This window comes from Dendrobates tinctorius, unplaced genomic scaffold (assembly GCF_039654945.1).
Source record: "Dendrobates tinctorius isolate UK_male_01 unplaced genomic scaffold, ASM3965494v1 ptg000070l, whole genome shotgun sequence".
Classification (NCBI taxonomy): Eukaryota; Metazoa; Chordata; class Amphibia; order Anura; family Dendrobatidae; genus Dendrobates; species Dendrobates tinctorius.
Window position 1 is genome coordinate 48,150,001 of NW_027361738.1, and position 12,446 is coordinate 48,162,446.

General features: G+C 44.6%; 1 protein-coding gene across 1 annotated transcript in view; it reads right to left on the reverse strand.

Annotated features, from left to right (window-relative positions):
* ADARB2 (adenosine deaminase RNA specific B2 (inactive)) overlaps nt 1-12,446 on the reverse strand; it is a 945,686-nt gene that overhangs the window by 295,396 nt on the left and 637,844 nt on the right. The window contains exon 5 of the mRNA XM_073581643.1: nt 1,276-2,180. Within this exon, the coding sequence (XP_073437744.1) occupies nt 1,276-2,180 (905 nt within the window). The remainder of the gene's footprint in view (nt 1-1,275; nt 2,181-12,446) is intronic.

Sequence of the window (12,446 nt, forward strand, 5' to 3'; positions counted from 1 at the left end):
TCTGGGATGAGTTGGAAAAATAAGGTCGATCCATGAAATTCCCATCACAATTTACGGGACCTGTCAAAGGGTCAAAAGTAGCCAATTTTTGTTCTTATTTATTACTGCTACTCCTTTGAGTTTGCTATTTTTATTTTTTTCAAAATTCGTCACACGGTTCCAGAAATACGAGAACAAATTTTTAAGGTCTTTAAGAGGGGGAGTAACTCACAGGATCCTCTGGGGCGTGTGTTTAGGCTGCTCTGCATATTTACCCTGTGAGCCATGCCCCCTATTAAATACCATAAAAATTAGCACCAAATAAAAAGTCCCATATCTCAAGAACCATATGGCGGATTAAAGAAAAAAAAGAAAACTTATTACTCACGGGACCAGCGGAAATAAAATAAGAGCAAAAATTGGGGACTTATTAACTGGTGACAAGTCCTCTTTAAAGAATTTTATTTTAACATATTAGTGAAAGATTGCACAGGTCACCCTCCAAAGTCTTGTGGAGTCTATGCCTTGATGAGTAATCAGATGTATTTTCACAACTTGAGAGGCCACACACATTACTAGTTTTAATGTTAGGCCGGAGTCACACTACAGCGAGATACGGCTGAGTCTCGCAGGTTAAAACCAAGCTCTGGCACCGGCACTCCGGAGCGGAGCGTGCAGCTCCATGTATTGCTGTGCGGCTGCACGCTCTACTCCGGAGTGCCGGCGCCAGAGCTTGGTTTTAACCTGCGAGACTCGGCCGTATCTCGCTGTGTGTGATCCCGGCCTTATGGATGATTACTTTATCCACACATTTATTTAACCTGCATAGCAACATATGTGGAATAGAGAAAATATGACCAACACAGTAAATCATATACTGTACATAAGCCAGCTGGGATTATTATCTAAGGGGTAAGGTTTTTCCTTGTGGAGAGTGACATGCCAGCTCTGGCTTGTCAAGGTAAGGAGGCTTATTCGCCGTGCAATGCTCTTCTGGGAAAATAATATGCAAATTGCCTCTTCAGAGAAAAAGAGGACTTGAACTCTATAGCGCCACCTGTTGGTAGCAGCGATCCTACAAGTCACAATCAACCCTTTAACGAGTCTTGTAATATGACTTAGGATAAAAGCCAAATCAGATTATTATAATCATTTTGGTGTTGTGTAATGATTCTCTATTTTCGAGCACCAACATTTAACATGTAAGACAAGGCACAGCATCATTGAAGAAACGTATTTGAGAAATGAATTGAATCACATGTTTTTTTAACCTAAGTCTAGGCCATGATCTCTTACCTGTGATAAGTGGTTACATTTACTCCTGTTGGGTATGTGGCTGGTCAGCTGAATATTAAAGAGTGCCTGTAGTGCAGCCTGTGCGGCCTGGGCTTTGGCCAACTTCTTGCTACGTCCTGAACCTTCAAATGTCCTCCCATCAACTCTCATTGCCATTACAAAACGTTTCATATGCTGCTTCTCCACAGTTTCTGAAAGGCAAACATACCTCAGCCCAGGTCTCAGCTCATTTAGCATCACCACTGGGTTCTTCTCACTCTCAGCTGGGGATGCCATCTTGTGCTTGCTTTGTTTAGTATGGGCCATTAAATCCAATGTGTGACAGACTAATCTCCCATGTCGATATGCACTGGAAAGCAATTCATTATTAACTGGGCTATAGCCTGGGAAGTGCTCGCTGCGTGTAGATGGTTCAAACTCCTTGAACAGAGTGTCTGGGAAGTCTGCCTGGTCAGATGTGAAGTCAGTCGATGGGTTGATGCAGTTTCCCATTGCAAAATGTGCTTGACAAGCATTTGGAAACTGAACAAATGATTTCAGTGCCAACTCGGCTGCCCTCATTTTTGCTTTTTTCTTTGTAGGTCCAGTGCCCTCAAAAGTGAGTCCATTAACTTCCACGGCTACAGAGAACACAGGAGCGTGCACAGGGCCAGTTTGGGAAACTATTTTGTATTGTAGATCAGGCTTTAGTTCGTGAAGTTGGACAAGGGCATTTTTGGGTGTTACTGACCATGACAGTTTCTTTAGTATTATCTGTAGTTTGCAGAAATGACCACCATTTCCTTCCTCCAGTGGTCTCTTTCGTTTAAGACTGGTAGGTCCAACCTTTGGTCTTTCTATAGATAAAGCTAGGTCCTCTCGATTTCTAACATTTCGGTTTTCCTTTACCTCTGCACTGCTTGTACCTAAGTGTAAAAGGGAAAAAAAAAAACACTTGCTGTCATTATAATACATAATTTATATATATGGTGTGTCGTTAGATAGACTTCACCTACATGTTCACCATTCACAACCTTATTAATGATCACCGGTGACACAAATGTTTAAAGTGAATGCATTTTCAATAAAGGCTATGTCTTATCAGGCAATGAATGACAAGACTATTACTTAAATAAGATTTTTATGATTTATATATTTTTTAAGAATTTTTGAAAATATTTATGTTTTTAATATGTGATCTCTAGAAAAAAATATGAAAAATCTTGCAATTTTCCTTCCGGTCACTAAGTCTAATATTAGATTTCTACTTCTTGCTGTGCTGATGGATTGACTGATGTATTGTACAAGATACATTGGAGCTTCTAATTTGAGCATACTCTAATCTGGGCAAAATTCATTGTAAAGAATGAGGAGGGAGGTGATATGTGATTTCAGCTGCTGTGCATATTGAATCCTGTGTTATCTACGCTATAAATGTTTCTTGTAATCCTGTCTGTCAAAAAGTACCCAACATACAAATAGATTCACACATACCATAGAGGAATGCAGCGGGAAGTGAAGGATGGGGTTAAATCAAAGTAGGAAAAGAAAGGGAATTATCACACACTCAAAACCTAGCAACAGTCCCAAATAAATCCACCAAACACCTTCCTCCAATAATTACCAACAGCATAAGCTACCTCTGACAATGACTGCTAGCCAGGTTTATATAGGTGATGCGAGTGGGTAAAAGTGCACAGCTGAGAGCCTAAATGCTCCAGTTGCTCATAACAGAGAAGATTAACCACTGCATTGCTAAAAGAAATTTACACTGTTTAATAAGGTGGTGAAGTGCTTCTAATCCATGCAGAAGTAGGACAAATAAGATGCTGCGGTCTTCTGGCTCTCCTCTGTCACGGTAAATCCGTGACAGTACCCCCTTTCTGCGAAAGACCACTGAAACCTGAGAACCGGGTCTATCAGGGTGTGCCACGTGAAAAGATCGGATCAGCCTGGCCGTTAGGACGTCAGATGCCGGTACCTACATCCTCTCAGCAGGACCGTATCTCTTCCCGTGTACCATATACTGAAGCAACCAATGAACTAAGCAAGAATCAACGATCTTGGCTATTTGAAATACCAAATTTTCATCTGCAATGACTGCAGATGGCAGTAGCGGTGATGGTACAGAGGATGCAAGGTATTTTTTGAGCAGAGATCGGTGAAACTCATTATGGGTTCTAAAAGTGGGCGGCAAAGTGGAATGCTACAGGATTGACGATGGTCACAGTCCTATGAGAACTCAACCTGGGACTCAATTTACAAGAGGAAACCTTCAACATAATGTTCCTTGAAGACAACCACACCAAGTCACCAACACACAAGTCTGGACCCACCAAACATCTCCGATTAGCCAAGATCTTATATTTGGACAACGTGTTCCTAAAATTATCAATAACCCCTTACCACACAGACGTAATTGATGATGAAAATCGTTCTTTTTCAGGTTACCCAGGACTCTTCTTCTTCAGGTTATCCAGAAGAATGAGTCCTATTAAATAAGCTGAACAGAGGATGAAACCTGAATGCCACATAAAATGGGGACTTACAAGTAGACTCATGACAATAATTACTTACCCAATCCTCCTGATACTTAGACACAAAACACCTACGTCTCAAGACTCTGGTTAACCCATTCAGTGTGCCCATTAGACTGCGGGAGAAATGCTGAACAGAACGACAGGTGGATCCCCAGACGAGTGTAAAATACCCTTCAAAATTTGGAAATAAACTGTATCCCCGGTCAGACACAATATCGGTAGAGATCCTATGTAATTTTACTATCACACTGATGAAAATTTGCGCCAAGGTCTTGGTGTTAGGTAAAGTGGGTAGCTCAATGAAATGTGACATTTTACTGAATCTGTCCACCACCACCAAAATGACAGTATTACCTGCCGACACTGGTAGATCAGTTATAAAATTGACTGATAAATGAGTTCAAGGTCTATTGCAAATCGCCAATGGTTGAACAGACCCAGATGGATGAGTATGGGAGGTTTTAGAACACGCAGAGAAATTGCAGGTGAACACATACTCCCAGACATCCAGACCCTTGACCACCAAAAACGCAGAGTAAGAAGATCTGTAGTGGCTTTATTGCCGGGATGTCTGTCCAAGACTGAATCATGATGTTCCCTAAATGATGTTCACTAAGAACTCAGATGGAGATTCACAGGCACAAACAGTTTACCTAACAGACAGGCAACAGAGGCATCTCCCTGAGCGTAAACAACCTCTTCTTCAAGATCGGAGCATATAGACACCATAACCACCCATTTAGAATAGGAACTGGTTTGCAATTATCGCCACCAAAAAAGAAAACAAGATAAGGCATCCGCCTTAATGTTCTTGTTCCCCTGCCTATATGTAACAAAAAAGTTAAACCTGGTGAAGAACAATGCCCATGTTGCCTGTCGAGGTGTTAGACTCTAACTATACAAGAGTCTTATGATCCTTGACTACCATAACCGGATGAACTGCCCCTCCAGATCCAGAAAATGACACCACTCTTCAAAGGCACACTTGATTGCCAAGAGATCCCTGTTACCAATGTCATCATAATGTCTCTCCGCAGATGACAGTTTTTTTTAGAAAAGTATGCTCTGAGAACACATCCCCAAAGTCCAACAGGTATTTAGACTGGGTATCCACCTTTGATAGCCGGGTGCCCAAGCATTGTCCTTTAAAATACTCACTCAACTTTACCACCTTCCAAATCTGCCAATCTACCACAGGGTTGTGCAGAGTGAGCCAACGAAGTCTAAGAACCACAGGAAAGGGTAGACCATTTAGCACATAACAGTCAATACCTTCTGAGTGCAAGGCCCCTACCTGTAGATTTAACTCCTGGACAGCTTGAATAAAATACCCCTGTCTCAAGGGTGCGGATTCAATGGCTCCTATGGGTATAGGTCTGGACAGTGTATATGGTTTGAGACCCTGGACCTGGACCTAGACAAACCTATCATCGATCATGTTAAACCCCACCCACTGTCCAGAAATGCAGAAATAACCACCTTATTTTTGTCTTGATGGATTTCAGAAGGCAGAAAAAATTGCCAAATTGCTAACCTCCCCGTAAACCAGGCTAGTTAGTTTTCTGGTGGCTATTTAACATGAGATAGGGAAGGACATTTGCCCATGAAATGACCCTTTCTACCACATTAAAATATGCTTTCCTACTTTACAGAATGAGTTGTCCCACCCAACTGCATGGGTTCCTCACATGACTCAGACCAGATTTCCCTTGGCCCGGGACCTCCCGCACATTGGGGTGTCTCTTTATGTCTCTGGCGAAGACAGCGATCCACTCGGATATGCAGAGACATGTCCGCCTCAAGGGAAGCTGGAGTCTCATACAGGGCTAATGTATCCTTCACCCTTACTGATAGCCCTTCTCAGACCTGGCTGCGGAGCACGGGGTGAGTGGACCATCTCCGAAACTCAGAGCAATACTCCTCCACCATCCAGTCTTCCTGCTGAAGCTGATGTAGAGTGGACTCAGCCAAGGAGACGTGGTTGGGGTCATCATATATATTACTCAGCTTCTATATATTACTGGCTACGGAGTGACTGGGAGTCAGACAGTAGAGAGAATGTCCATGCTTGGTGTCACACTCAAGAATATTATCCCCAACTGTTGCTCCTTGGTTCCCAAGCAACAAGGACTTAACCTGAAGTATAGTTTACAGGCCTCCCTGAAAACAACAAACTTGTCAAGCCCCCCAGAGAACCTGTCAGACAAAGCGATCTTGGGCTCCACTAAGGGTTGCCTGGGAGTCATGGTCCCCAACCTGATGTGTTAGGGTGCTGCAAAACCACAATGTGTAGATCTGCCACCTCCAGGCTGATCTGCTGCAGTTGCCCTGTCAGAACCCTTACTCCAGGTCTAACTTCCTGCACGTTTAAAAAGTGTTGGGAGTAGAACACAGATGACTAACACTTTTCAGATAAAATCATGGCAGTCACTGCACTGGGAGGAGAAGCATAGCTGAGTTTAGCTGTGTCACATTACAAAGCTTTCTATAAGCTTTCCTCTTCTCGTAGCACTGCTACCTCTGCTGTACTTCTTCTCCTCCTCAAACTGCCTGTCTACAGTAGAGATGAGCGCTCAAACGTGTCAGTAATCAAAACTTACACTGATGAGCAAAAGGGTAACAATATTTTGAACTTTTGACTTCGAGACTCCATATCTCACCATCCACTATGGCTTTGAACATGAGACTACAGTACCATCATTTTATAGACAGTCATCTTGGCTATCTCATACAAAGATTTGACTTGCAACTATTTAGCACATGATTAGCTATCAGGATTCTTGTAATATCACAGCATTGTACTGTTTTACGTCTAAAAATGTAAATGTTATTATTATTTTTGTAATATTTTGTAAATTTTGTAAAAGGGAGTTTTTAACTAAAAGAGCCACCTTCAGCAGCACTAAGGCTACATTCTGTGAAGGTGGCTCTTCTGTTTCTGACCCCCATTAACGGTGAAATATTGACTTTTATAACTAGGTCCTGGAATCAGTCAAAGAGGTATGGTGTGTCCCTCTGTTTTAGCCACCTCCTAGCTGTCCCTCATCGCTGTGTTGCATCCCTGCCCTGCCTCCTCCTGTATTGCGGTTTGCTTTACATGCCGGAGGGCGCCTGCGTTGTTCCAAAAGTTCTTGGGCATGTGCAGTGCGCACTGCCCGGGAGCTGAAATCAGGCTATAAATCCTGTGTGCTTTGGAGTCCCCTGATCCCGCCCCGCAGTGTGAATACTTCATAACACACTGCGGGGCAGGATCAGGGGACTCAAAAACACGCCGGTGCGATAGCCTGATGTCAGTTCCCGGGCAGCGCGCACTGTTGTCACAGTGCAGGCACCCGCCGGCATGTAGCGGCAACAAGACAGGAGGAGGCGGTGCCGGGATGCTACAGGGGAAATGATGGACAACTGGGAGGAACATAATAGTGCCTATATCATATATGGTTTGAATGTGCTGGTCCTCCTGGATGCTGCTTTGGAAGCTATGTATTTGCATTAGCGCTATATATATTGCGACATAAGTCGCTATGGGAAGGCGCTTGGTGGGTGGCCCCTTGTAGCTTGCGGTTTATACCGCTCTCGGATGAGGACGCCATGGCCACCTACCAAGCGCCTTCCCATAGCGACTTATGTCGTGATATAGGCACTATTATGTTTCTTTTTTGTCACATATTTCACTGAATACCTTGGAGCACTTGAATACGCTTTAGCTGTCTTGGTGCAACAATCTCTAGAGGTCAGAACTTTTTGTATATATGCTTTTTCGACGTAACCTCCTTTTTTATTTTTTCTTATTTTTTCTGAATTTTGTGCATCATGTGATACTTAATGTACTTAATAGAGTTGAGCGACTTTTGGTTTTTTAGGGTCGAGTTTCGTTTCATGAAACCCGAATTTTCCAAAAGTCGGGTCGAGCAAAATCGTCCGACTATAGGGAAAAGTCGGGGTTCCGACAGAAACACTTATCCCAATATAAGTCAATGGGGAATTAAAGTCGGCAGTGAGAGGAGGACAGGAAACACACCTACAGTGCCCATTTGAATGCCAAAAGCATCAATTCTTATTACTAAGGCTACTTTCACACTTCAGGTTTTCGGCGTCGGGCGCGATCCGGCGTCGTGCCGGAACGCCGGATCCGGCAAATGTTTAGTAAAACCGGATGTGACGGATCCGGTTTGCTGCCGGATCCGTCTTTTTCTTGACAGACAAAACCGGATCCGTCTCATCCGGTTCATCCGTTTTTCTATCCGTTTTTCGACGGATTACGCCGGATCCGGTTTTTAAAATTGACCCTTGTGGCCTTCCGAACGGGATTGGCTACTGGAAAACTATATATAGCATGTTCCTACAGCCCTTCTTTGACAGGTTGTAGAGGAGAAAGTGCAGGTTGGAGAGAAGAGCAAGTTACTGGCGAAGATGGATGTTGTCATTGGAAATATTTTGAAGAATTTGGCGGATTTTATAGCGGAGGCGAATCGTTTGAGGGTGATTGTTCTGGAGAAGGAGAGAGCGAGACAGCAGCGCATCAGGCATCGTAGACGACGTTTGTGGATCCACCCCATCACAGCCAAGAGAATGACGCGTGGGGTCTATTCTACACTCTGCATGGACCTTCGACGAAACCCGGATAAATTTTTTGGATATGTTAGGATGAAAATGGAGAATTTTGATTACTTGGTGGAGCGCATTGCACACCTCATAAGAAAAGCGGACACCTATTGCCGCTTCTCTGTTTCACCCACAGAGCATCTGATGGTGACTTTAAGGTAAGCCACATTTATTGGATGTGATCGCATCAGAGCACACTTTCACTGCAATCTTGTTGGTGGTAGTTTGTATCTCCAAGTGTTATAGCTCAGTTTTGGTATGTAATGCTGTGATTTAAAACTAATTTATTGTTTTTTAATTCCCCACAGATTTCTTGCAACTGGAGAATCCCTTTCGTCACTGCATTTCCAGTACAGACTCGGGATTTCCACCATATCTGGAATAGTGAAGTACACATGCCGTGCACTGTGGGACTCCTTAGCTGAAGAGTTTTTACCAGAGCCCACAACAGAGAGGTGGATTGAAATTGCTGACAAGTTTCAACAGATATGTCAGTTTCCCAACTGCTTGGGCGCTATGGACGGGAAACATATCCGCATTGTAAAGCCAGCTGGATCGGGATCGGAATATTTCAATTACAAGAAATATTTTTCAATTGTCCTCATGGCCATCGCTGACGCGGAATACAAATTTATTGCGGTTGATATTGGGGCCTATGGCCGCTCCAATGACTCTCAAGTTTTCAAACTGTCTGCCATGGGGCGTAAACTGTATGGAAACACCTTCCAGTTCCCACCACCTAGACCGCTGCCGCAAACATCTGGTCCACCTATGCCATTTGTCTGTGTAGGGGATGAAGCCTTCCAGCTGTCAGAACACCTTTTGAAACCGTACTCTAGCAGAGGATTGACAAGACCAAAACACATTTTTAATTACCGCCTCACAAGAGCAAGAAGAATGGTTGAATGTACCTTTGGTATTCTGACAGCCAAATGGCGGGTCCTATTAACTGCGATCAACCTCAAGACAGAAACTGTGGACGAGGTGATCAAAGCGTGCGTGGTACTCCACAATTTTGTTATCTGCAAGGAACCCATTTCCATTGAGGACACCTCTGAAGAAACCACCTTGCAAGATTACCATGACATTACCACTAGAAGTTCTGTGACGGTTTCAGTAATGAGGGACAATTTTGCACTATACTTTATGTCACCTCAAGGCAGAGTACACTGGCAGGATGACAGAGTGTGAAAGATTTGTGCCCAACCAAACTCGTGTACCTTCTGTACCAACAGTATATACCTTTGCCAACCAAAGTTGGCTATCTTGTCATGGTCTCTATTTTTAGCTTTACGCCACAGGTGTGTACCTGGTTGTGTTTTATGCAAAGTATTTCACCTTTTAACAAAAGTTGTGTACATTGTTATGAAATCACCAACAATAAACACAACTTTTTAGGTGAAATACTTTGCTTCAAACACAACCAGGAACACAACTGTGGCAAAAAGCTAAAATTTACCCACAGTTATATACCTAGTTTTGAATACCATTTCACCTTTTAAATACCCTGTATTTAACCTTTTTCGCCGCAGAAAGAAATGACAGACAACCAGTGTAAAATAATTTAACTTTTATTGAAAAATGTTTTTTTTAGTAAACTTTTTTAAAATTTTAATAAACTTGTTTAATAAAGCTTTGAAACCATAAAACTGGTCATTTTTATTTAAATACACACATTATAAATCTGTGTAGTGTGTGGTGGAAATACTGCTGTAGGGGCTGCGGGACACTTCGACACTGGGAGTGTGGAGAGAGGACTGGGATCGTGGTGGGGAAGGAACAGTTAGAGGTGAAGGTGTGGAAAAAAACTACAGAATGGGTGGACATGTGGGAAGCAGAAGAGGTGGTGGGTGGTGGAGTTGAGGGTTGGGCAGGGACTGTAGGAGCAGATGATGTTGATGGCAAGTTGTATGGGGAAGGAGTTTGGTACGGGGCAGGTTGCTGGAAGTGGGGAGATGTCTGGTACGGGGCAGGTTGCTGGAAGTGGGGAGATGTCTGGTACGGGGCAGGTTGCTGGAAGTGGGGAGATGTCTGGTACTGGGGAGGTTGCTGGTACTGGGGAGTTTGCAGGTACTGGGGAGGTTGCTGGTACTGGGGAGGTTGCTGGTACTGGGGAGGTTGCTGGTACTGGGGAGGTTGCTGGTGCTGGGGAGGTGGATGGTGCTGGGGAGGTGGATGGTGCTGGGGAGGTGGATGGTGCTGGGGAGGTGGATGGTATGTAATAGGAGGGGGAGGATGGAAAGTGGCTGGAGGGGGTGTAGATGTAATAGGAGGGGGAGGATGGAAAGTGGCTGGAGGGGGTGTAGATGTAATAGGAGGGGGAGGATGGAAAGTGGCTGGAGGGGGTGTAGATGTAATAGGAGGGGGAGGATGGAAAGTGGCTGGAGGGGGTGCAGGTGGAGGAACTACTGTGGTGGGAGGAGGAGGTTGGGAGGTAACTTGCTGGAGAGCAGCGTGGCATGAATGCATTACATGCATCTGCTGGGCAGGAGAGAGCGTTTCCATGCGCTCCACAACAGACCTGAAAAAGGTGTGGTTTGGCGAAGATCTTGCTTCTGAATGCATGGTTTGCAGAAGTGTCTTCACCTCCAGAATGCTGGAGTTGATCTGCTGATAGCCTGCGGAGATTTGCTCTGACAAGACTTTTAGACAGTTCTGGAAAGATGCATTCAGATGCAAGAACTCTGGCGCATAAGTCTTTTCCTGACCCCTCTGCCGCTGCCGCCCAGTACCCGCAGGTGTACTAGAGATGGCAGGGGCAGAAGGGTGGGGTAAAGGGAAAGCGATCTCCTCACCAGCAGCTTCATGTAATGTAGGCGGCCACGATGCTCCTGTGCTGGTGGATGGGACAGATGGGTCGAATGTGTGGGAAGGCTGGGAAGGTGCAGATGTACCGGGGCGGTCGAAGTGTCCCTCGGTGCCGGTCTCCTCAGGGATCGCCTCAGAAGGGTCCAATCGTGCAGGCTCCCGAGTGCTGCTCACCGTGCTGTGGAATAAAGAGAAAAAAAAACAATTAAAATAGTGACATGGTATGGCCCTGGCTGAAAAAAAAAAGTTACATCTAAACATTTTTTTGTCACATGTGGTGTGTAATATTTACCTTCTGGTGAGCATTGTCTCCCGGAGGAACGACAGGGCTCGTGCGTACTTGTACTTGCTCCTGCGTCCTCCAGATCCACTCGGGGCCCACATCTCTTTATTGAACTCCTTCTTGAAACGATCCCTCACAGACCGCCACCGCTTCACAATTCTCTCCCCTGAAACGAGAAAGGACAAAGTGGTTAGTATACAACATCAGTGTTTCCCAAACTCCAGTCCTCATGGTCCCCAGGGGTCATGTTTTCAGGATTTCCAAAGTAAATAGAAATCCTGAAAACATAATCCGTGGGGACCACGAGGACTGGAGTTCGGGAAACACTGGTTTAAATCAAGCAACCGGTACTGTATATACTTACGCTCTTTAATCTGGGCCCGAGCTTCGAGGTCCTCCCAGCGGTCCACAAGGAGAGAACAGATTTCCTCCCAGAGTCGTCGGGTAACGATCAGGTCAGCGTGGCGTTGGTCAGCCATATTCCAGAGCGGCTCCCTTTCTCTGACGAGATCGATGAGGCGGTCCACATCAATCCCTCCATCCTCACCGTCAGAGTCGGGAGCACGCTGTGAAGGCTGTTAAAGAAAAAGACAAAAATAACATAATTAGCCTCCACAAAAGAAATGAAATAAAAAGTGCAAAAAAAACAAAGCAAAAATATTTATACTTACACGCTGGTGACCGCCGCGTTGCTGTCGCCGACGACCCTGGGAGGCACTGCGAGGACCTCTTGGCCGAGCACCAGATTGGGAAGACTAGAGAAGAAAACAAAAAATGTTATGTCTTTGGATGTAGGCATTTGTTTGCTGTGTGTGGTCTGCAGAACATTGTTTTCTATGTGTTGTGTGTAGTGTGATGTTGTGTTTCTGCATTTGATGCAAAAAACTTACCAATTGTGAGCCCACTCCAAGTGTCTGTCCACCCCTTCCTTCTTCTTCTGGGAGCTCCTCTTCATCTTG